Below are 26532 nucleotides of genomic sequence, written 5' to 3'. Positions count from 1 at the left end.
ATTTTTAATGTCCCGGGTGTAACGCCCATTAATTAATTATTTGATCGAGTTTAGGCAATTATATTATATTTATATAATATATGTGTGAATTTTGTTGATTTACGATGATTTAGATGATTTGAATGATTTTGATGTGTTTTGATGATTTGATGAGATTATGAGACTTATTTTATTGTTAAATAAAATAAGATTTGAAAATAAAATAAAATATTTAGTTAAGGGTTGTTTTGAGATTTTAGAGAGTTTTGGGGGAGAAAGTGAATAAGATAAGATATTAAGAGGAGATATAAAAAGAATAGACCTAGTTTTAGAAAAATTAGTACGTACGATCAAAACTTTGAAAAAGGAGGAAAAAGCCGTAGAAGGGAGAAGACCAAGAGAAGAGTTGCGATTTTCATCAATTAAGGTAAGGGTGAGACTAATAATTCAGTAATGTTAATTTCTATGATTCTGATGATTAATTGACAAAGTGAGGATTGAATTAGAAAAGTTTTGAAATTAGGTCAAATCCCTAAAATTGATGATCAAACGATAAAAATTGATTAGATTGATGTAGAAACTGTCCTATAACCTTAGAATATGTTTAGGATGAGTTCTGGAACCGAAATTAGGGTTTAAACCATGAGTTTAGGTGAATCTTTGAAGAAAACTGCATTCTGCCCGAGCCAACATTCATCGCTCCCCCTGGCGAATGATGATCCTCGCCTCGCGAGTGATGAAGTTCATCGCTCGCCACGCGAGCCAAAACCCCTCACCTCGCGAGTTACATGTCGTAGCTCACCACAGCGAGCAACCCTACTCGCCATAGCGAGCATGACCAGAGAGCATGTCGAATTCTGAGTTTTTGACTTTTGAGTTGAACCTTCCATTCTTTTGAGTACATTTAGGTGTCTATTAAAGATTAGAGGATGATTTAGAACAAGATTGAACCTGGAATTGTATCTTTCGACGATACTATTAAGCGTAAAAATAATTAAGTGACTTGGAAAAAAAAAACATTATTTTTTGCAATCACATTGTTTTTACGTCATTTGTAGAAAATGACGCAAAAACATTTAAGTGACATACCAAAGAGAATAAAAAGTTAATCAATGACATCCTGTCACTTTTATAATGAATAAAAATGTTTAATATATTTTTATACAAAATAGAAGGATTTTCTTACACAAAAAAAAAAATGATATGGATCAAAAAATTAAAAGGGGTTCTTTTTGTCATTTTTCAATGAACTCACGATTTTCTTAACAAGCTTTGATGAAAACTAGTCTATAATCAAACATGAATTTTTTTTTCTCATTTGTCAACTGTATTTTATCCCATTTCAAAAACATTAATAATTTTCACTCTAGAATGCTCAAACACTCAAGTATAAAAGTCAATGTGTTCTTTAAAAAAAATTATAAAAATCAATGTGAACTTTTCATACAATCATATTCTAAGAAAATTTAAACATAATTAAACAATCATATAATATATTTAGATTGACAATCCACTTTAATACAAAACATAAACTTTTATTTCTATATGATCATATAAGAAGTAATATTTAATAATTTAAGCATGAGGATTAAGTGCAAAGGCAATAAGGCTAAAGTTCTCCGATGACTTCTCTAAAACAATTGTGTCATAATTGTTAGAAGCTGAACCATTATTAGCCGAAAGTGTGAGGCTATATCTAGTCCCATTGTCGACAACATTGGATACACCACTGATGACTTTCTCGAAAGTGGTGACTTTCATCACATGTGGATCATTGACGTCTATAAAGTCAGCTTGATTGGTTGATGCTGAGGCAAGTAAAACAACAAGGATAAGAACAAGTGATTGAAATCTCATGATGCTTATATTGTAATTGTTATCTTTTCAAGACTCACAAATCTTATTGGTTTGAGTATGCCTTAGTCAGATTGGTTGTTATATATATAGCACACAAATTATATTATGTTGATATTATTTTTTACTGGTTGAAATAAATATAATCAAGTCAAATCTTTATTTTTTAAAGAATCAAGTCAAGTAAAGTCAAATCTATATTTTTTACTCAATTCAGTCAATAAATTATAAAAAAAGATTACATATAAGTTGAATATTTATTCATCTTATTATATTTTCTATCTTTCCTAAAAAAAAAAAATAATCTATCCTTCATTTTTTATCTATATTGCATCCAATAAGTTGGTAATATTCTTGAAAATAAATATAATTAAGTCAAATAATTTTTTCTCACCAAAGTCAAACCTATTTTTTTTAACAAAGAAGTCAAACCTATTATATTATGTAAAATAATATTAAATATAAATTGAATATTTATTCAATTAATTAGAATTATAAAAATATATATTATATATTCTTATTTATCTATTTGTTAAAGAAGTTATATCCTATTGGTAATATTTTTTTAACCTATCAAGTCGATTTTTTTATTTTAGGTAATTAGGTCAAATATGTTTTTCTAAGGAAGGTAAAATATGTTATATTATATAAATTAAGATTAAATATAAGTTGAATAATAATAGTACCTAAAAAAAGTTGAATATCAAGCTACTCAATAATAATTGTGAAAAAATTATTACCTATTTTTTTTTCATTCTTAGAATAATATCTATTCTAGAAAGTAGTTATAATTAGAGTTTAATGTCGGTGGGTTGACGGTCCAAAACAACTTTGCACATACAATCAATCAAAATATTGACGACAAGCGGCAAGGGCGGGATTTACAAATGATTGACTTTCCAAGCTTCGTGGTAAAGAAGTAAAAACCGCCTCATTTTTTCACAAATGATAGATGCGAGAGCGAGATGATTTGCTTGGTTGAGTTCGTCGACAAGCGGCAAGGGCGGGATTTACTATATCTATAGATAAATCTAGTATAAAAAAATAATCCAATATTGACGTTGCAATGTGAGTGGTGTATACAATTACAAACCACCAAAGGCGAAGTAGAAATTGAAGCTTGAAGGCATGAGCTCAAGGAAATGTGATTGTCCGTTTAGGATATGTGGTTACTTTGAGAAGAAGACAAATGATTGGTGGTATCTAATCTTTTTTTTTTTTTTTTTAACTCGATATCCAATCCAAGAGCTGACTAATCTGAGGGGACCAATTCCACCGTCCAATTGCAGATGCCCCATTTTAAGCCAAAGCTTAGCCCTCTATGAACTTGCCCACCGAAATTAACATAAGAGGGAATCGAACCTGAGACATTGGACGACAAACTTCAATATCCCAAACCAACCACTATGCCAACCCCAAATGGGTTCAAACGTATCTACATTTTGTACAAGTTTTCAAAATATTACAAAGGACTAAAATTACCACAAAATTTTATAGAAACTAAACTTGAAAATCTGATTTTGTAGAGAGACTAAACATATTTAACTAAAAAATTCGACAAATGCAACAGGTCTCATTCTGGAAATAAAATAAAATAAGAACAGAGCATAAATAACATGAAGATGTAACCAACCAAAAACATGTATAAGCACGATGTTCATATTTCCCTCCCTCCCTTTCTTTAATTATTATTTAACATGGTGTACAACAAACACCCTAACATCCTCAAGCCATGTTTTACACTATGATGAGCCATGTCAGTTCACCTTTCTTCTTTCTACTTCCCTTGGTAATATAAATACTGTCAAAACACTCAAACTCCTAAATACTAGACAAAAGTACATGAGTTGAATGTATTCACAAAGTTACAATTTTACAAGTAATCAAGATAGGTATAGTTTCGGTGTCGATTGAACTGAAGAAGACTTCCATAGGTACGATCCCATACACCAATAAAAAGCGACTCTGTGTCAGGGCTAAAAGATACGCCTGAGACCTCTCCAAAAAAATCGATCTCTTGCTCCTTTTCAAATCCTTGCTTTGCATCATAGACATGCACAAAGTCAGCTGGCTCAGCCATTGCCATATACCGCCCATCAGATGTGAAGCGTATTGAGCGTATAGCTCCAAGGTTCCCCTTAAGAACAGCAACAGACTTTGAAAGATTCCGAACATCCCAAATGCGGCATGTTTTATCTTGGTTCCCAGTGGCAAAAATGAAACCATCAGGATGCCATGCCGATGCAAATGAATAATCCAAGTGTCCGCATAGAGGTGCAATAGTCTACATACAAAGTTGAAATTATATATCAATAGCTCGTCAACAATTGACACATACACCCGCACACCTGACTCATTCTAATAGAGTTCTTGATAAATATACAAATTAAATATGTATACCTTTCCAGTTTGAGCATCCACCAGTAAACCATCTGGGTTATCTCCAACAATTACAAGTTGTTTCCCATTAGGGCTTAATGAAGTATGCTGCAGACACAATGAGCACATATTAACATAAATTTTCATATACTAGAATTGGGCAATCACAATACACAAGCAAACAGAAAAATTAACATATATGTATTTGAACTCTAATGAAGATTGAAACTATACTAAAATTAAGACAAGACAGAATTGAATAAGAAGCTCTCCTATAAAAAGGATAAATTTATCTACACTAATACATAAAATGCACAGAATAGTTATGAGATAGTTGTAGGTAAAGAGCTTAATATGCATACACAAGCCTCTGGTCTATGCCACCGTAACATACTCCTAACTTTGTGCCTCCAATTAATATTTTCTTTTACATTCATCGTTGAATAATGTCCATATCAAATCTTTTATCCCACCTGTACATTCTACTGCACCCTCCCATCATTCCTCCCATCATTTCTTCCTTACTCATAACATTACTCGAAAGCTCTCTGGTCATACACATGAATGGTTGGCTTGTTACTTTTCAGTCTATTCCTCATTAAACTAAAATCATAAGTTGTAACCTACCCATGATGCCACTGATTGCATTTGAAAAATAAAATTAAAATATAGACGCAAACGTGAAAAATGAAGGTTATAAATCAAGGGCCTATTTAGTCACAAAAATACCACCTCTTATTTTTACTTATTTCCTATTTTTAAATATTTGTATAGGAAGCAATTGTTTTCTCTATTAACAATACAAATATTTAAAAATGTGAATAACGTAGTAATATTCAAAATTGGAAATCAAGTAGAAATAAGGGGTATTTTCATAACAAAAATAGAAAACAAAAAAGGAAAATGAAAAGCTCAAGCCAAACTTGCCCAAGAATTTCATCATGTAGAAATAAGGGATATTTTCAATAATCAATAGCTAAAAATAAATGGATCTAAGGTTTCAAGAAAGATGAAAAACGACACCAGCTGAGGGATTCTCAATTTCTTAGTCAGTACGTGAATTTTAACGTGGTTATCTAATCCATAACTCTGTACTTCTAAGTTTCAAGAGACATAAATATATGAATACACCCACTTTTCCCTCCTCTCCAATTAATTGAAATGATAGTCAACATTTAGATATGAAGAGTATAAAATATATTTACGGCAACAGATTCCAGCTACAAACTGGTGAAAAGATACACACGAAAAGTTATCCCATGACAGGTAGCCAGTTAGTGACTTAAAAGGAGTATATTATCAAAATCATAAAAAACAAAAAAAATTGTGAAAAAAAGAACACTAAACAAGGTTCCAACATCTGAAAATTCATCAGAAAAGAAATTCAATTCAATTCAAGGAGGAGCAAGATGATATTTCTGTTTTGCAAGCAAAATTATCAATATTGGCTTTTGTTTTATAAGAGTATAGTTTTATTTAAATCATGGTTTTAGCTGGCATTAGCTTAACTCTAGACTTGTCTTCTACTAGTGTACTGTGACATATTCTAGAGCCTTTCTCTTCAGTTTCTTTTCTAATAGAATTCTAACGTTGTTCAACTATATTTCAATTCGCAAAAAGCTTAAGACAGCTTAAAAACCATAATGCAACAGCCAAAACACTAGACAAGAATATTGTCAAATAATAAAAAATAAAAAAAAAAGAGGGGGAAAGCTCAACTAAAACATAATTCAAATCACATTGTAATCAAGAATTCACTTTTCAAAAACATAATTAAGTTGTTCTTTCCCTTTCATTTCCCTCTTCACAATCCATTGTATTTGTAATCCTAAAGCATTGTGAACTAGCCAAATCCATTTACTTTCCCTCTTCTCAATCCATTGGATCTGTAATCCTAAAGCATTGTGAACTAGCTAGCTAAATCATGATAATTTTGAATTTGCCAAAAATCCAAAACATAATTAAGTTGTTCTTTCCCTTTCATTTCCCTCTTCACAATCCATTGTATTTGTAATCCTAAAGCATTGTGAACTAGCCAAATCCATTTACTTTCCCTCTTCTCAATCCATTGGATCTGTAATCCTAAAGCATTGTGAACTAGCTAGCTAAATCATGATAATTTTGAATTTGCCAAAAATCCTGGATCATTTCTAGTAATTATGTACCATCTATCATTTCAACCACAGAAAGCCAAGTAGAATGGCTTACATTTCAACCACAGAAAGTCAAGTAGAATGGCTTACATTTACTGGCCAAGGAAAGCATGAATGCTTCGTAAGCTGAAATGTCTCCATATCAAAGTCCCTGATTCCACCATCATTGTTTGAAGCCATGAAATGAACAGCTCCACTGACAAATGAATTGATTGTTAGTATGCAGTCATCCTTGAGGGTTGTGACTAGTGATTACTATCACCATATGCCAACAATTTAAGACCCTAAAATATAAGAAAAAAAGAAGGGAAAAAAAGGAAATAAAAGAAAGACCTGGGATGCTCATAAATCTCAACAGCATTTGTGATCGCATTGTCCTCATACGTAGTTCGAGAACAAAAGCTAACCCCGGGTCGGTCTAAGTACTGCAAGTCATCATGTGTCATCAAATAATAAGAAAATATAACCTCAGATTAATTTCCCTTTTAATCAGTATAATTTTAATTAATAATATTATGAATTTAGCTCAACCCTACCTCAAAAACAAATTGTTACTTTTAATCAGTACTATAACTTTATCTCAAAAACAAAGGTGAACATCTATACAATATATATTTTATTTTCTTCTACAATCTAATATAGAAGAATAATATCAATACACCAATTTGTGCAACAAAAGTAGGGAAAATTTGTAATTTTATGCATGATATATCTCAGTAACCATATCAAAAAGAAAAGTGGTAGAGTTGTAGCAAAAAAACCAGCATAAGCATAAACAGGGAACCAGCATAAGCAGGGAACCTGAGCCGGTTTAGCATAGCCGTCAAGTCCAAAAAATCATTTAAAAACAACTCCTTTCCATTACTTATCTCGTTGGTATTCCCACTATCAATGAAAAGCTTAGAAATTCTACTCTACTCAAGTTGTATCAGTCAATCTTCGCTACACCGTGGATAGCCATGCCGCAGATCTTCACTTAGTCGTTTGTGATTGTGTTGGATGAAGAAGCGGCAAAAAGAAAGATGCAATGAGGAACATTTGCTCACTGGCGGTGGCATGACTTGGCTTGTAGAATTAATTTCTAAACAGTAAAGTATTAGGGTTTGTTACTGGTGGGCCCGGTCCATAAAAAGTTCATGTGATAGAGGGACAAGAAGTGATTTACTATAACTTAAATCATATGGGAATAAAATCAGAAAGTTATAAAAGGAAAATACATACACAATTATACATATGGAAATGAATTCGAGAAGCGATTGAAGACTTACAGATTGGTAAAAAAAAAAGATATAAAAGGAAATGTGTTATTATCATATTTTCTATGATATTATCATATCATAAGAGTTTATATTAAAAAAAAAATAGTTTGTATGTTTAATTTTAAGATTTATAATGAATGTGTTGTATTTATTTATGATGATCTTGTTTGAAACTTAACCTGGAGGTCTCATCAGTTTTTAAAACATTGGCTTTTAGTACATCTATTACATAATAACCAAAACGTAACAGTACTTTCAGAGAAGAAAATTACAAGTAAATAGGAGTACCTTGCAAATAAGCTCTCCTTGAAAACCTCCAGCAATCAACAAGTTATCACGTACAGCCAGTGTACTAATTTGTGTCTGAGTAAAACCCTCCAAGAGGCTTCCCGGATGTTTCTGTTAGCAAGACACTTTCAAATTTCATATTTTTTCCTAAGTGATACTCTAACAACAAAACAGTGCAAAAATCATTACCTCACACGGAGCAACATGCCCTGATACATTCAGAACTTCAGATCTCTTAGAACTTAATGAAGACCAGTGAACAATTGAGTAATGTACAACAAGATATACATCATGTTTTGATGTTGACCAAACTAAGTTTCTCAGCTGCAAGTGAAAAATTAAAAGTAGCAAATTAATATTAATTAAATTATTGGCAAAAATGTATTAACTAGATTTAGATGGAAATTGAAAAACATTAGCTTATTTTCCCACATAACAAAACAACTTATCAGTCATCGCACACGTGTACATGCAGGCACATATCTATCACAAGAGACAATATAACATGGAATTTAGACCAAACAACTCCTGCCGCATCTTCAGACAATATAAAATGGAATTTAGACCAAACAACTCTTGTCGCATCTTCAAATGATTAAACTAAAAGGAAAATAATTAAGAATTAACATACTTGGAAATGAAGTATTGTTGACTTCACAGATCTTGTGTTTTGCCAGAAATCGTAATACAATCCCCCTTTTTGTGTTGCTTTGCATTCCTGTAGATCAGAGAGGAAAAATAAAGTAGAGTCAAAATATACTCTCAAAACCATGACTCATATGCCTCCAAGCTCTAAACAAGACGAGATGAACTTACCTTCTCTGACAGTTCCCCAGATCGTTGTATATTTTCATAATTTTTGTACTGCTCGAGTCTTGTTTCTCGATATTTCTCACGAGTAATGCTCAGCCTATCCCAAGGTATACCCTGGATATCTTTTCCCCTCCTAGCTTCAGCTGCAGTGGTATCAGTTATTCGGTTTTCCTGTAATAGGGAATCCAAAGCCCCCACCCCAAAAAAGTACAAGCAGAAGGAAAAATTATGTCAATGGCCACATGGTAGTAAATATTAATCATGTAAATGAGTTGTAAATAATATTTCTACATTGATAATTTTACCCGTGCATCACGGGCGTTCAACACTAGTAACAAAACAAATGTCAACCCGTGACGCGCACGTTTTACATTAGTACCAATAATACAAATGTCATTCAAAAATAGCTAAATAGATAGAACATCCTAAAAAGGCTTTCGCGGCAGAAAAGGACAAATATCCCATAGAAATAAAAGAAATTCTCAAATTCAAAAGGTAACAAAGGCTTAGCAAGCTAAAAGAGACTGAAAACAAACCAAAGGATCATATTCATCGTCGTCATCCTCATCAGTATCAGATTCGCCAAGCGCTCTCCCACCACGAAAATACATATCATCATCTACCTCAGCCATCTCATTATCATCTTGAACATACTCCATTTCATCCCCATGGTATTGAGCCATGTTCCGCGGTAGAGTTCACCACTTGATATCTATCAATTTCATAAATGGAATAGCCAAATTAGTTTATAAAATTCAGTAAATAAAATACTCCACTAACATAAGATTCAATCGCCACTCTCAGCAAAATACTAACAAAACTAATATTACAAAATAAAAAAAATGAAAATAATAAAAAAAAAATCTATGAGCTAGAAACAACAATTTCACATATTTAAATCCTAAACCGCTTAAAATTAGTTTAACGCGAAGGAGAATTTCCACCTCCTCGAAACTAAAAACCTAAATCCGAAGAAAAATTCCGTAAATATATAATAGCAATAATAATCATAATCATTAAGCAAATTAATGAGAGATAATTGAATTGAATTGAATTAAGGAAATTAAGAGGAATCGAAACAATTGAAATTGATTGAAGGAAATGATGAAAAAGAGATTGACGAGTTGAGAAAATGGTGACCTAATTTTGTGTTGGGGATTGGTGAAGGTGCAGCGCCTTGAGGTTAGGGTTTATTCTGGATCTCAGGGATAAGGATGCGAATCTAATATAAATCTGCGAATTGCGATGAAGCAGATTTGGAAAATTTCCGGTGCTTTTAATCTTGCGCTATCTTAGCTCAATATGTAATTAACAGTCTTTTAAACCGGACCGGTTTGAAGCTAAACCGGTTAATTCTATAAATTTGAGATATTATGCAAAAAAATTATGACTATTTAAGACTCTCTTTCTATCAACTCTCATTTTTCTATAAATGAAATTCATATAGAATTTTAATATTTTATGTATCATCCATTTTTAAAGTAGATGATCCGCATGAATTTTATCAAATAAGAGAGTGTTAGTAGTACTTCTCTTTATTTTAATATTAAGAAAATCTACTAGATCTAGTCATGAGAGAAAAAAACAATTAAAAGTAAAGGTATTTTCGATGTAGTTTGGATATAAGATTTTGGAGGCAAATAAACCATTTGATATAAAGATAAAACTACGAGTAAATAGAGGCAATTACCGCCTCGAAATTGTAAGTTTTGTCAATTATCCTCTGAAATTAACAAAAATTCAATTACTCCCTGAAATTGCACAACGTTAATCAATTTATCCCTCTGTTAAAATTTTCTTTTAGTCAACATGCCCTCTGAACTTAATTTTTTTTGTATTTTTCTTATACTTGACTCAAAAGATATTAAAGACAAATATGGAAGTTTGAAAAATGCATTTAAAATTCAAGGAAGAGCTTAAAGAGTTACTTGGTGAAGGGTACTATGGTAAAGGAGGATTAATAAAAGTGTTTATTGAAAAGAAGTACATTGGTGGAGTTGAGAAAATTCAGAAACTTCATGATGACAAAAAGCTTGAGAAATTGCTTGATTGTTGTGAAAGGATTGATGGCATTGAAGGAGGTGATGGTGGATTGAGGCTTATGGTGATATAAAGTTTGTTCCTTGTGAAACATGTTATGGAAGTTGTAAAATCTACTATGAAGGTAATTATGAAGAAGATGATAATTGTGAGGTTTGTGGGTGAGTGTGGATTCCAAAGGTGTTCTTATTGCAATGAAAACGGCCTCATAAGATGTTCCATGTGTTGTTTCTAGTTCATATTTCATTTCGACATTTAACAATGAAAATGGCCTAAGTTAATTGTTAATTGTTTGCCTTTAATATCTTTTGAGTCAAGGATAAGAAAAATTCAGAAACTTCATGATGACAAGAAGCTTGAGAAATTGCTTGATTATTGTGAATGGATTGATGGCATTGAAGGAGGTGATTGTGGATGTGAGGCTTGTGGTGATATAAAGTTTGTTCCTTGCGAAACATGTTATGGAAGTTGTAAAATCTACTATGAAGGTGATTATGAAGAAGATGATAATTGTGAGGTTTGTGGGTGAGTGTCGATTCCACAGGTGTTCTTATTGCAATGAAAACGGCCTCATAAGATGTTCCATGTGTTGTTTCTAGATCATATTTCATTTTGACATTTAACAATGAAAATGGCCTAAGTTAATTGTTTGCCTTTAATATCTTTTGAGTCAAGGATAAGAAAAATTCAGAAACTTCATGATGACAAGAAGCTTGAGAAATTGCTTGATTACTGTGAATGGATTGATGGCATTGAAGGAGGTGATGGTGGATGTGAGGCTTGTGGTGATATAAAGTTTGTTCCTTGTGAAACATGTTATGGAAGTTGTAAAATCTACTATGAAGGTGATTATGTTCCAAAGGTGTTCTTATTGCAATGAAAACGGCTTCATAAGATGTTCCATGTGTTGTTTCTAGTTCATATTTCATTTTGACATTTAACAATAAAAATGGCCTAAGTTAATTGTTAATTGTTTGCCTTTAATATCTTTTGAGTCAAGGATAAGAAAAATTCAGAAACTTCATGATGACAAGAAGCTTGAGAAATTGCTTGATTATTGTGAATGGATTGATGGCATTGAAGGAGGTGATGGTGGATGTGAGGCTTGTGGTGATATAAAGTTTGTTCCTTGTGAAACATGTTATGGAAGTTGTAAAATCTACTATGAAGGTGATTATGAAGAAGATGATAATTGTGAGGTTTGTGGGTGAGTGTGGATTCCAAAGGTGTTCTTATTATAATGAAAACGGTCTCATAAGATATTCCATGTGTTGTTTCTAGTTCATATTTCATTTTGACATTTAACAATGAAAATGGCCTAAGTTAATTGTTAATTGTTTGCCTTTAATATCTTTTGAGTCAAGGATAAAAAAAATTCAGAAACTTCATGATGACAAGAAGCTTGAGAAATTGCTTGATTATTGTGAATGGATTGATGGCATTGAAGGATGTGATGTTGGATGTGAGACTTATGGTGATATAAAGTTTGTTCCTTGTGAAACATGTTATGGAAGTTGTAAAATCTACTATGAAGGTGATTATGAAGAAGATGATAATTGTGAGGTTTGTGGGTGAGTGTGGATTCCAAAGGTGTTCTTATTGCAATGAAAATGACCTAATAAGATGTTTCATGTGTTGTTTCTAGTTCATATTTCATTTTGACATTTAACAATGAAAATGGCCTAAGTTAATTGTTAATTGTTTGCCTTTAATATCTTTTGAGTCAAAGATAAGAAAAATTCAGAAACTTCATGATGACAAGAAGCTTGAGAAATTGCTTGATTGTTGTGAAATGATTGATGGCATTGAAAGAGGTGATGGTGGATGTGAGGCTTGTGGTGATATTAAGTTTGTTCCTTGTGAAACATGTTATGGAAGTTGTAAAATCTACGATGAAGGTGATTATGAAGAAGATGATAATTGTGAGGTTTGTGGGTGAGTATGGATTCCAAAGGTGTTCTTATTGCAATGAAAACGACCAAATAAGATGTTCCATGTGTTGTTTCTAGTTCATATGCAAAACTTCAGGGGGTATTGGTGAAACATCATATTGACTAACATAAGAATTTGACGGATGGGGTAAATTGATTAACGTTGTGCAATTTCAGGGGGTAATTGAAGTTTTGTTAATTTCAGGGGATAATTGATGAAACTTACAATTCCAGGAGGGTAATTGCCTATTTACTCATAAAATTACATACGATTCAGTTCGATTTAAATGACACGTTAAAAACACTAATCAAATTTAACTTTAGTTATTGCATCTACAAAACTAGATTCGAAATCATGATCTTTGGTTAAAGGTTAATGCTTAATCTTACAAGGACTTATACGAATGAAACGCAATAATTGGTTTAACTAGTAGATTTTTACAATTACACATACATGATTTGTGTCAAAGAATGAAATTACAACTATATGATTCTTTAAAGTAGTATTCGTTAGTCTGCTCTTTTTATTGTCTTAATGCTTATAAATACGAACATTAGTTTTTTATGAAAGTTTGGTTATTTTGATTAAAAATATAGGTATGTATTGTAGATAATTTACATTTTTATATTGTAACAAACAATACTTATTTTTTCAGTGATACTAACAATATAATAAATATAATATACAATCTTATCTTTTTGAGTGACATTAATCAAATAAATTTTTTATAGTATGTTTAAGGGTATAATGGAAAGTGAAAAAAAATCAGCTCAAATATTCATGTAATCTCTTTATATATAACTAGCGGTGTCAATCTTTCCGCTCTTTTAATGTGCAAACGCGTGTAGATTATCAACGATTTTTATATAATTTTTTTGATATGGATTAAAATTTATAAGCATAGGTATTCGTCACTTACAAATTTAACAAATTCAACAAATCATATTTACCTTTTTCAATAACAACTATAATATAATAATATAACAAATATTCTTATATTTTTTTTATAACAACGACAATATAACATTATTAGAAGAAAGTTTGTTTAAATGTATAATTGAAATAACAAAAAAAAAGTAAGTTAAAATTCTCTCCAAGATCCCCCCTCCTCTTTATATCTACTACTAGCAAAAAGACGGGCACTGTGTCCGTCTTTCCGCTCATTTTATTGTGCTAACGTTTGAAAATTACGAATATTTTTATTTTATTTTATAAAATTTTGATTAAAAGTAAATATATAAATGTCTTTTGCTTTCAAATTATAACAAATCAAACTAACCATGATTATTTATTTAGACTTAATTCCTTATAAAAAAGAGTTCTTAAATATACCCTTTGAAAAATTTATGTGTTCTAAAAACGTTTGTGGACCAATTTAATGGGTGATTTGGCAGTTTGACACTAACGTGATAGTTGTTGATTGTGTAACTTTTGCCACGTAGCCCTGACATGATATTTTTGTGAATTAAAAAAAAAAAAAATCTAAAATTGATTTTTTTGGAAATTTTAATTTTAATCTTTAAATGTTTATTTTCAATTTTTTTTTCAAAAATTTGCATATTAGATTATGAGGTTCTGAAAATTTTAGTTTTCAAAAAATTATTTTGGAATTTCTTTTCCAAAATTTGCAGGTTATACAATTTTCAAAATTCAAAAATATTTTTTTTAAAATTTTAATTCTAGGACAGGGACCTGCTTAGATGTGCCCATAGAAGAGACCTTTCTACAAGACCTAAATTTTTCATAAATAATTTTGTATACATATACCATAATTCAAATAGGTCATATTTACAATGACCTTTGACATATTTAAGCCTATTTGTGAATACAATTTTGCATAAAAATATTATATTTTATAACAAAATATGAATTTTTATATATTTGATAGTTAAAAATTATTATTTAATTGTTAAAAAAATTAAAGGTATTTTTATAATATTAATATGGGTTAAATATGTTTTTGATCCTTATAAATATACCAACTTTTCGTTTTAGTTCCTCTAAAATTTTCCTTCAACTTTTAGTCCATATAAAATTTTCCATCTTCACTTTTGGTCTCTTTTTTAAAGTAAACTCATATGTAGAATCATATTTTTGAATAAAAATTTTCACAAAAATTCATATTATTATAATAATCTTTCCCAAAAAAAGTTAGAATTTTACAAAACATGAATTTAATATGAATTGTTATATGTTTTAAGGTTAAAAATTCATATTTAATTTGTGTTTTGTTAAAAAATTCTAATTTTTTTTAGAATATTTTACACATTTTTGCACTTTTTCATTAAAAAATTCAAAAATTAAATTAAAAATAGGGACCAAAAGTAGTGATTGAAAATTTTATAGGGACTAAAAGTTGAAGGAAAATTTTAGAGGGACTAAAATGAAAAGTTGATATATTTATAGGGACCAACAACATATTTAACCCTATATACATTTATGCACAATTTCATTAAATAATACAAAATCTACAATAGGGATCAAAAGTGGTTATTGAAAATTTTATAGGGATTAAAATTCAAAGAAATTTTTTATAGGGACTAAAAAGAAAAGTTGATGTATTATAGGTTTCAAAAACATATTTAACCATTTTTTAAGAAAATAACAAAATAATAAATTAATTTTTCCTTCAAAAATAAAATAAAATAATTTTAAGGGTGGTCCCTATAAATATACCAACTTTTCGTTTTAGTCCCTCTAAAATTTTCATTCAACTTTTTGTCCCTATAAAATTTTCAATCACTACTTTTGGTCTCTCCTTTAAAGTAAACTCATATGTATAATTCATATTTTTGAATAAAATTTTGCAGAAAAATTCATAATATTATAAGTATCTTTCCCAAAAAAAATTAGAATTATTTACCAAAACATGAATTTAATATGAGTTTTTATATTTTTTACGGTTACAAATTAATATTTAATTCATGTTTTGTTAAAAATTTCTAATTTTTTTTCGGAATTATTTTTACAATATTATACACATTTATGCATAATTTCATTAAAAAATACAAAAAATAAATTAAAAACAAGGACCAAAAGTAGTGATTGAAAATTTTATAAGGATTAAAAGTTGAAGAAAAATTTTAGAGGGACTAAAATGAAAAGTCAGTATATTTATAGGGACCAAAAAGCTTATTTAACCCTAATTTTAATTCCTTCGAAAAAATAATAATATAATTTTAATATTTTATTTATAGAATAAATAAAATAATAGAAAAAAGAGAATCTACGAACACCGACCAAACGTATATATACCTTGTTTCCTAATACTTTTTGCAAACCCTGAAAGTGTAAACTCTCACTCGACGCTGCTCCGCTGTGAACCGTAAGACGCCTGCATTAGTCAACTCACGAACTTGACGATTGATATCTTTCATTCTGTGGCTAGAAGTTGAAATACGATTTGATCATTGTTTAAAACCCTTTTATACTAACTTCACAATTTCTTAGCAGAGAGATATGAGGAAGAAGGTGGATGAGCGAATCAGAACTCTCATTGAGAATGGCGTTAAAACAAGGCATAGGTCCATGTTTGTCATCATTGGTGACAAGTACTATGACCAGGTATAACTACTAATGTTTTTTATTTTTTTTACGCGAAAAAGTATAGGTTGGTTGTGTTCTAGAAGCTCATCAGGGTCATGTTAGACCTCAATGCTCAAAGACAGTTGAACCATCCAATGGAGAATGGAATAAAATTGAATAAAAGAAAAAGTTGATTAAAACCTATATATTAATTTGGTGGGGAAAAAAAGTGGAGTATTATATGCAATTTTATGTCATCATACCTTCGATTAATAGAATCGACTGTGATTTGATTGCATTCCATATTTTTCCATAAATTTGAGTGTGACATTTTGGAAACTCCATTTAAGGTTAGCACAATTTGAGTACTAAGTGAAGTTTCTACTACGTGCAGATTGTAAATCTTCATTACATGCTTAGCCAGGCACAGATCAAATCCAGCCCAACTGTTTTATGGTGTTACAAGGACAAGCGGTATGTAATTGATGAATCTGTCGTGATTTATTGATGTATTGATTTGTTTGAGGGATGAGTGTTTACATGAACTTGTTTGATATGATTTTGAATGCAGTCATATGAAGAAACATGAGAAGCAGATTGAAAAATTGAGGAAGAGGGGTCTTTTGGACCCCGATAGAGCTGATCCATTTTCGTCGTTTATGAAAAGTAAAGAAATAACTCGTCGTTTGTATGAGGATTCTGAAAAAATTCTGGGTAGTACTTTTGGAATGTGTATACTTCAGGTATCTTACACTTCTTACTAGCTTAATTACTTTTTCTTGTCTAAGTTGTCTTTCTCTTTCCTTTTTTTCCAAGATGAACCAATTTTGTAACTGTTTTTTTCTTTAAGGATTTCGAGGCGTTAACGCCTAATCTCCTAGCACGAACAATAGAGACGGTTGAGGGAGGAGGTCTCGTTGTTTTGCTTATTCGTACTCTATCATCTCTTACATGTTTGTACACAATGGTGATGGTAAGGAAGCAGATTCAAGGGCATTCATATTTTTCAAGACATCTTATGAATGTGGTGAAGTAGCCTATAAGGCCAATGTCTACCACGGTACTCTTTTGTTAAAAGTTTCGTTCAGTTTAATTTTCACATTCTCCTTTGATCGCAGGATGTCCATGAAAGATTTCGAACTGAATCACACATGGATGCCACCGGACGCTTTAATGAACGCTTCTTATTATCACTTGCTTCTTGCAAGGCTTGTGTGTTCATGGATGACGAGCTGAATATTTTACCAATTTCATCTCACATAAGGTCCATCACTCCAGTTTCTGTCAATGAGGTACTAGCCTACCGTTTTAACATCATTAATTATCTTTTCCTTTCTTTTGGTCTTTTCCTGTTTTGTTTTGGGATGGAGATTGCAAATGATTTTGGGCTTTAATGTTTTTTGTCTTTTCTTGGGAGCTTACCAAAATGCTTGCGTGTTTGAACTCTTTGGGAGTTTTATGTATTTATTTGTCTTTGAATTTATGCTATAGGATTCCGAAGGACTGTCAAAAACAGAACAGGGCCTGAAGAACCTTAAAGAACAACTTGATGAAACTTTACATGTTGGACCATTGATCAGGAAGTGTTGCACAATGGATCAGGTAGGACTGCTTACTTCTCTGCTTTTCATTGAGGTTAATCAAATTGATTTCTTTGTGATGAATGTGAGTTTTATATGGTTTTTATAAATAGGGAAAAGCTGTTGTCACATTTATGGACGCAATTTTGAACACGAAACTGCGCAGCGCTGTTGTTGCCTTGTTGGCTGCTCGTGGCCGTGGGAAATCAGCTGCTCTTGGTTTATCTATTGCTGGAGCCATTGCTGTGGGGTAATATGCCTTTTAGACATACAAATTTGTTCTTTTTTGATAGATGCACAGCATTTTAGGATCTCAACGGAAAATAACCTCTGTAGGTATTCGAATATTTTTGTAACTGCACCGAGCCCCGAGAATTTGAAAACCTTGTTTGAATTTGTATGCAAAGGTTTATCTGCACTTGGCTATGAGGTACATGCTCTCTCCTCATTTACATATATAACCATTATTGTTTAAATAAGATACAGTTAGAGCTCATTTATTTTCAACTTTTGCTTTGTGAAATATCATTATCACTATAAATTGGGAACTACAATGCTGAGCATGTTTAATCAATTTAAGTAAGTTTTGAAAACTCAAAAACAGGTCCATTATACTATAAATTTGTCGGCACAATATATTAACCCAGTGTATGCAACCGAGAAAACATAGTTCATACCGAGTGCTGTGCAGCTAGCTTACTCAAAATATTTTTCATTGCTAAAACACTATTGTTAGTATATCCTGTGTGATAGTTAGTGTTATTTCTATTTACTCTGAAATCTGCAAGATTCCGATTTCCTTGTGAATTTCACCTAAATATTATGATAGTTCAATCCATTTTTTTTTTATTTCCTAATTATGCCTCTATCCAGCCTCCTTTGTCTTTTGATATGTTTGTGTATCGAACGATAAATGAAGTTCATATGAGAATGCTATGATTTTCAATATATAGGAATTTGATGTGGTGAAAAGTGTGAATCCCGCGTTCCATAAAGCTACTGAAAGAATCAATATTTATAAGCACCACAGACAGACAATTCAGGTAACTTCATCAGTTATGGTTTTGCATTAATATATACGACATAAAAAATGTCTTAATGTTAAGGAAACTTCTTTTGCTCTGATATTACAATTGACAAGTAATAAAATTCTGGACTTTTTATTCATCTTATTTTTTTTTTTTTTTCAGTATATACTGCCACACGAACATGAAAAGCTCTCACAAGTTGAACTGTTGGTAGTTGATGAAGCTGCCGCTATTCCACTGCCTGTGGTGAAGTCTTTGCTTGGCCCATATTTGGTCTTCCTGTCTTCTACTGTTAATGGGTATGACCATTGTTTGTTTTTGTGAAACATTCCATATATCTCCCCATTTAAAAGAGTTAACATCGACATTACTGATTGATGGTAAGAACTCTGTTTTTTTTACACTGGACAGTTATGAAGGTACTGGACGCTCTTTATCATTAAAACTTTTGCATCAACTGGAAGGTCAAAGCAACGATTCTGCCAAGGCAACAGAGGGCACTGATTCTGGTACTAATTTGCTTCTGTATATGTAAAAGTCGTTCAAAATAAACAACATGCATGTCATGTACTGTTCAGAAAGGAAATACATTCTATACCAACTAGAGAAATTGTGATATTTTGTTTTTCAACAATCCATAGTCCATTAAACGATTTTAATATATAAGCTTTTTAAGGGCTGTGTGTTATTGTTAATTTTTTATTTTATCTTTCAGGTTTTAAGAAAATTGAACTGAGTGAATCCATCAGATATGCTTCTGGGGATCCCGTTGAAAGCTGGCTTAATACACTACTTTGCTTAGATGTTTCAAATGCCATCCCTAATCTTAGCAGGTTATTTCTAACTTATTTCATATTTACTTGGAACATGAGACTATTTCTTTATCTCCATCTACTGATATTTTGTCATGAAATCAGGTTACCTCCATGTAGTGAGTGCGATCTATACTATGTCAATCGGGATACCCTCTTTTCTTATCACAAAGATAGTGAATTATTTTTGCAGGTGAATCCAGATTTATCCGATGATATTGGGTTGTTTTGATTAATATTTTAACTTTTTTAAATGGAAAACTAAAATATTGGTAGTCTTGCAGCAAATGATGTCCTTATATGTCGCATCACATTACAAGAATTCTCCAAATGATCTACAACTTATGTCAGATGCTCCAGCACACCACTTATTTGTGCTACTTGGTATACTTGGTTTTCTTTCTAGTTATTTTTTGGCCCCTCTGTTCAAATTATAACATGATTTAAATTAGACATGTAACAGTATTTGTATGACAGGACCTGTTGATGAATCAAAGAATCAACTTCCTGATATTTTGTGCGTCATCCAGGTTTGCATCTGATAATACTTTTTTCTAATTAATTTTTGTTTATGGTCCATCTTATTGGCTTCCATTAAAGGGTTTATTAGAGTAAAAGATAGTTGTACTCCAATAGGGCCTAACTACTACATTTTGACAGAACTCGATGGTTTGTTCAGTTTTAAGTTCTTTTTTCTGTTTCCATTAATGATTCCAAAAGTTCCGCCTTGTTTTCACTTTATCTTCCATATTCAAAGTTTGTACAGGAAAGATCGTGTTAGAATATAAAATAATATCTCATAATATCTTGATATTATGTTAAGAGTATATTAATTATCGTTAAGTTGCATGTTTGGTGCCTTATGTTTATTTTATGTTTGAAGTTGGTCCTTACGTTTAAAAAGTTTCAAGTTGATCCTTACGTTACTGATGTCAGCATAAGTTCGTGCTTTCCATCAAATTTTAAGTTAAGTATATCCGAAACGTCCACATGACACCTCCCTCAGTTATCCACTTGTGCATCTCTGTTAGCCACATGAACATTCTAGACGGAAATTTAACTAAAAGGACTAGCTTGTTGTCTTTGTTAGCCATGTGCGTCTCTGCGATTTTCCTTTTGTAATATCCTTTTGTTTGTTTAAACTTTGTAATTTCTTGTTATTTAGGGTTATACTACAGATGTTCATGCTTGCTGTCCCATTTTCTGCTTATTATGGTTTCTTTTCGTTGCAACATCTTACATTCCATATCATTTACATACAGGTTTGTTTTGAGGGGAAGATATCTTGTCAATCGGCAATCCAAAGTTTGAGCAGTGGTCGTCAACCATTTGGAGATCAAATTCCATGGAAATTCTGTGAGCAATTCCAAGACACAAATTTTCCTTCTCTTTCAGGTGCTCGCATTGTACGCATTGCTACACACCCAAGTGCCATGAGGGTAATTTCTATTTTCCGTCTTTATGGTTTTGCTTAACCAGATTCTCTGAATTTGTAACATCCCTCTAATCTTTCTTTAATTTCAGCTTGGTTATGGCTCACAAGCAGTGGAGCTTTTGATACGGTTAGTAGATTGCTTCCTTCTTCTTTGATTGGAGTGATAAATTGATACAGCTATGGTTAGTATTGGTTCAAGGTGTGTGATACCAGAACAAAATAGTTGGAAGAGAGGAATTACTTATTGACATGAATAAAAGAAAGAACTGAAACAACATAAGAAAGATACCTGAACTCTTCACTTTCAGATTTATCAAACCATATGCAAACTATTCCCTATTTCCCCTATTTAATGGCCCCTAATCCCCTCTATCAACCTAAAGACTTCCCTTATCTAATATTCCTTACATCTATCCTAAGTTAGGATAGATACCCGAAAATAGGAACTCCCTGTTTTATTATATTTAAATACAAATTCAAACTCCTAACTAACATAGTTTTGTTTCTCTTTCCTGACATACACCCTACTTATATGGGGTTGCTGCCTATCAGTGTGTGCAGTGAAAATACCTTTGGAATTTGTGTGTATGGTAGCAGCTGACTCATTTATATGGAGTGTGGCAATGCACATTTAACCTTCTAGACTGCAAAATGGTGGGGGCCCATTCACGGGGCTCCCATAAGATCGAGCTAGGCCTGTCTATGAACTTTGCTATAAAACACGTTGCAACTTGTTGCTCATTTTGTTTTTGGAAATATGTCAAAATGTTAAGCAGAACGTCATTAATTATTCTATGCTTGTAACCAACAGTTGTATGCTGAGTTGACAGCTCTGTATAAAGATCAATAGAGCTCTTGTAACTGCATGTCTTCAAAAGTTTCATTTTTCTCAAATTCTCATTGACATGAGAAACACAATTCTCTCAATTTGCTCTGATCCTAATACATCCTGTCTACAGTTACTATGAAGGACAACTTACTCCTATCTCTGAGATGGATATTGAACCTGAAATACAGGCTCCACCAAGAGTTACAGAAGCTGCAGAGAAGGTATGTTAGTTCTAAAATCCCATTTTCTTGATAGGTTTTGTTGAAATATGGTGTCATTGATTGATGTTTGATACAATATTGCTATTCTTCTCTCCCTTATTTCCTCTATGTAAATATTCCTTATTTCCATAATATATATAATTATGATAAATTTATATTGATATATAACATATTTAACCCCTATAATCAAGACATTCCCTTTGTACAAATTATCGTTTTAAATACAAAACACCATGAGATAAATTCTAAATCTATTCAGCACCAATTCCTTTATCCTAAAGAAAGACAGATTTAATCCCTATTAGACTGATACATGACAGGTTTAATCCCTATAATCAAGCTGATTTTAATGTGTATTTCACCGACTTCACTTGTATTTCATAAAGAAAGACAAACATTGCTTTTAGTTAGGTCCTTGCCTATGTAAGTTGCAGTTAGCAGCAACAACAAACAACCGCCACCAAGCATTTTCTCTATAGGTGCTTGGCTACATGGATCATACAATGTTTCAATGTCCTATCCTATCATGTATTTAGTTCAAATGTGAACACTTTTTAATAATTGCATTCTTTTAGCTTTTTGATAGTGTTTGATGATTGGTTTTAAAATACTGGGAGTAATGCAAAAACGGCAAGCTATACTTGATTTGTTATAGTCGCACTTTTAAATTTGAAGTATATAAGTTTATGATTATCTTTCAAATATATGTTTCTATCTCTTTATTATAATACTATATGAATTCAGGCTTCACTACTTGAAGAAAACGTAAAACCTAGAACAGATCTTCCTCATCTGCTTGTAAATTTGCGTGAAAGACGCCCAGAGAAGCTTCATTACATTGGTGTCTCATTTGGGCTAATGTTGGACTTATTTTCCTTTTGGAGGAAGCTTAAATTTTCTCCTTTCTACATTGGCCAGATTCCAGTTAAGTTTTTTTCTTACCAAAAATGGACAATGATACTGATTTGTTATTTAATAATCAATTACCATATTGTTTTCTCAACTTGACAGAATACTGTGACTGGTGAGCATTCATGTATGGTCTTGAAACCTCTTAACAATGATGAAATTGAAGTTGATGGATCAAATCACCAGGATTTTTTCAGACCATTTCACCTAGGTTTGAACGTCTTCCTATGCTGTTATGATCTATGTGCTTATTCACGATTCATTTGTTAATTGTTGTTGATTTAAAATGTTCACTATTTGTAGATTTTAGGCAAAGATTTACTAGACTTCTATCTTCCACGTTTCGTGGCATGGATTACAAGCTTGCTATGAGGTTAGTACTAAAAGTTTAATGGTTACCATAACATAACCACCCTTGTGTTTGCCCTTTTTTTTTGTTTTACTTTATTTTAGGAAAGGAAGTTGCTTTTGAGAATTTAAAAGGAAGTTAAATTCATTTTTTATCCTTCCATGAAATTCCAAAGATGTTCCATAATCTTATTTATATTATAATTTTAAAATTTAAAAGTGAATATTTTTAAAACTTTCTTCATCTATGTTTACACATCCATTTTTGAAATGCTCATTATAGTGATAATTTATCCAGGATCATGGATCCAAAAATCAAGTTCACAGAGCAGGAGCAGACAAAGTCCACGTCTGATAAATTTTCCGGGCCAGTCGGAGAATATGATATGAAGCGACTAAAGGCTTATGTTGATGGTCCTTACGAGTTTCGTGTGGTGAGTAATCTCAAATGCTGGATACTGATAACTTTTTCTTAATGGTTTCTTGATGATGACCAATTTGATACTTCTTTGGTAATTGGAAATCGTTGTTCTGCATTCTTTCCTATGCCCTAACAGTTATGACCCCCTTGGTAAAATGAGCATCAATGTGAGAATTGTGAATGTGACAATTGTGATAGACCAAATGAGAAAATGAGACGAAGTTGTAGCTAAAGTTAAATGACCTTTAAAACAATGCAGGATGTTGGCCTATTGTAACATTAAACATCATGCCACCATATACATACTGCTGAAGCTGTGATGTAATTGCACAAGCTCAGGCTACTGATGTATCATAATGCTGAACACATGTTTATGCGATTTGCAGTGCTTTTGAGTATGATGCTAACTTTTATATTTTTTCTGGACAGATTTTAGATTTAGTTCCCATCCTTACACATCTGTACTTTCAAGAAAAGCTTCCGGTTGAACTGTCAGCTTTACAAGCTTCTGTGTTACTTTGCATTGGTTTGCAAAATCAGGACATTTCGTACATTGAGGTTTGTTTACCAACGTACCAATTTTCTCAGTTGAAATATTACAATCATATGACTTGGTAGCCCCTAATGCCTTGTACAGGCAACCATTGAAGGACAACCATATTTTGAATCTATAAAAAAAATTCTAAATTACCCTCATTATTATTTGATGTTTGTTATGGTCGCTAAAATTCATTGCTCGATGTTGTGTTTTGCTGTGATGTAAAAAAATCTTCTTGTTGTCTTCGTTGGTGCTTTTTTGTAAAGCTGCTGGAGTCACATTCTAATATGTGCCATTTAATTCAATAGGTACAATTGGAGTTGAAAGAGGAACAAATATTGCAGCAATTAAAAAAAATAATGAAGAAGTTCTACAAATATCTAGATGGTCTTGAGTCCAAGAAGATTGAATCAACATTCCCACGATTGAAAGATGTAAGTCTGTTTAATAACTGTTTAACTTGTGTCACTATGACTTGTATCAAGTTTGGGAACCCAACTCCTCATGCATGCATGAGTTTCAGTGTGTTACATAAGTTCTATTAATTTGTGGATTCCCCTTTTATTTTGTATCCTCCACTAATCTTGTTCCACCCTTTCATTTTTCCATTTCTGTGTTTGTGGACTGTTTTGTCCCTAGATTGTCATGGAACCTCTTAGTGTATCTTTGGATGAAGACCTTAACAATGCAGCTAAACAAGTTGAGGTATAAACTTTATCTTTTTTTCCTTCATATATTCCAACTTCAATCCCTGCCCTTGCCACTTGCTTGTTTCCACATTCAGTTTTTAGTAGCTCTTATTTTCTGAAATGATTATTACTTGATAGGATGATATGAAGTCAAAAGAGGAAGCACCCTTGGCTCCTGACTTTGAGTCTATTTTACAAAATAATGGTGGAAAAATGCCATTTGATGGTGTTATTGCTGTGAAAGCCATTAGGAGTGGAGTGAAACTTCAAAAGGAAAAAAGAAGTCACAAGAGTGGTGGTACAAAGCGTGGGAAAGACAACCACAGCCATAACTTAATCAAAAGAAGAAGATATTGACCAAGAAGAACCCTAAAAATGGTATAATAAAGAAAATATATATTACACTTCACAAAGTTGAAGGCATTATTACTACTACTACTACTATTATTATATATATTTTGGCAAAATTACCACATGAGTCCTTTATCTTATTTATTTGTAACAGTTGAGTCATTTATCTTTTGTGAAATGCTAACCATTTCCCGCGGAACACTGGTTAAAGAATCAAATATAATAGTATTTACATTGAAAATTGTGTAGTCAATGCATTAAAAGCTTAAAAAGTGTCCTTACTAACAACTTTGGCCTAATGTTGGCTACTCTGATGAAATCCTAATTCTAAGTTGGAAAAATTAAGATTATACCCTTAGGCCATCATTTAAAAAATTACATGATATGCATATATGACTAACATGATTTCCTTAAAGGAAAGTGATATAAATTAGTTATGCGGGGATCAGAACTCGTTCGAAAAAAGGCCAAAACAACAGTATTTCTCTATGTGTTGGTTGTGAAAATTAGATGTTACCGCATACATAGGGAAGGCAACTTGGCTGCAGATTGATTTAGCCAAAATTTAGCTATGTTTCCTTTGCTTCATAGGGATAGTTTACATTTACCATGCTCCAGTATGTTTGTAATGTGCCCTTTTTGTTAAGGGTTCAGGCCCTCATGTAACGAACAACGAACGTAGTCTCCGCTTTCTTGCTCTGGACAGTAAACCTTAAAAAGTGAATAGATGGACACGTTTAGTGCCCGTCTTTCCGTTAGTCACAATCAAATTATTATCACTTCCATCTTTATATGAAACCATGAAATGGATAATTTCTCAGCTAAATAATTAGTAATATTAGCAAGGTTTCATGTTACAATACAAGACATTGTCAAAACAAAAAAGAATGAAGGAAAAAAATTTTAAGAACCTCAAATTCTTATAAGTTTCAATAGAAATTTGACTCTCTTTTGTAGAACCAAATAAAGACAACTAACAATAGATTTGTTTAAGCACTACGGGAAAGTATTTCATTAGTATCAAAAGTAAAAAAATAAAAAAATCGGTTAAATAATGGTTAGAGACGAGGGAGCATCATGAAATGGATATTTGATATGTTAGGAAAAATTAGAATGCGGGTTAATCGTAATGAAATCTTTAATTTTAAT

General features: G+C 31.8%; 2 protein-coding genes across 2 annotated transcripts; one reads left to right on the top strand and one right to left on the bottom strand.

Annotated features, from left to right (window-relative positions):
* Positions 1–3442: 3442 nt before the first annotated feature.
* On the bottom strand, positions 3443–10052 carry LOC11407503 (uncharacterized WD repeat-containing protein C2A9.03). Its single transcript, XM_003594338.4, has 10 exons — positions 9866–10052; positions 9262–9437; positions 8729–8896; positions 8544–8630; positions 8102–8236; positions 7913–8023; positions 6699–6790; positions 6456–6561; positions 4234–4320; positions 3443–4117 (listed from the first exon to the last, which is right to left on the bottom strand). The coding sequence occupies exons 2-10, from the start codon at positions 9406–9408 to the stop codon at positions 3707–3709; spliced, it is 1344 nt and encodes a 447-aa protein (XP_003594386.1). The 5' UTR covers positions 9409–9437; positions 9866–10052; the 3' UTR covers positions 3443–3706.
* Positions 10053–16156: 6104 nt separating this feature from the next.
* Positions 16157–25391, top strand: LOC11412106 (RNA cytidine acetyltransferase 1). Its single transcript, XM_039830093.1, has 26 exons — positions 16157–16261; positions 16617–16704; positions 16790–16965; positions 17073–17195; positions 17341–17514; positions 17714–17824; positions 17916–18052; positions 18139–18238; positions 18556–18558; positions 18756–18845; positions 18993–19129; positions 19242–19339; positions 19546–19663; positions 19748–19835; positions 19927–20026; positions 20120–20172; positions 20905–21081; positions 21167–21204; positions 22037–22127; positions 22872–23051; positions 23139–23247; positions 23340–23409; positions 23683–23818; positions 24235–24363; positions 24652–24777; positions 24983–25391. The coding sequence occupies exons 1-26, from the start codon at positions 16157–16159 to the stop codon at positions 25052–25054; spliced, it is 2829 nt and encodes a 942-aa protein (XP_039686027.1). The 3' UTR covers positions 25055–25391.
* The last annotated feature ends 1141 nt before the right edge of the window (positions 25392–26532 follow it).

The sequence above is a fragment of the Medicago truncatula genome, chromosome 2 (assembly GCF_003473485.1).
Source record: "Medicago truncatula cultivar Jemalong A17 chromosome 2, MtrunA17r5.0-ANR, whole genome shotgun sequence".
Taxonomy (NCBI): domain Eukaryota; kingdom Viridiplantae; phylum Streptophyta; class Magnoliopsida; order Fabales; family Fabaceae; genus Medicago; species Medicago truncatula.
Note: the sequence above shows the minus strand (reverse complement) of the source record. Positions and strands in the feature narration are given on the sequence as shown.

Excerpts from the sequence above, each read along its gene's own strand:
- LOC11407503 (XM_003594338.4), bottom strand. The coding sequence starts at position 9,408 with ATGGCTCAATACCATGGGGATGAAATGGAGTATGTTCAAGATGATAAT. Across the intron at positions 8,631-8,728 it reads CTGGGGAACTGTCAGAGAAG|GAATGCAAAGCAACACAAAA; the intron begins GTAAGTTCATCT and ends TCTGATCTACAG. Across the intron at positions 6,791-7,912 it reads AAGGAGAGCTTATTTGCAAG|TACTTAGACCGACCCGGGGT; the intron begins GTACTCCTATTT and ends GATGACTTGCAG.
- LOC11412106 (XM_039830093.1), top strand. The coding sequence starts at position 16,157 with ATGAGGAAGAAGGTGGATGAGCGAATCAGAACTCTCATTGAGAATGGC. Across the intron at positions 17,825-17,915 it reads AGTGTTGCACAATGGATCAG|GGAAAAGCTGTTGTCACATT; the intron begins GTAGGACTGCTT and ends TTTTATAAATAG. Across the intron at positions 21,205-22,036 it reads GCAGTGGAGCTTTTGATACG|TTACTATGAAGGACAACTTA; the intron begins GTTAGTAGATTG and ends TCCTGTCTACAG.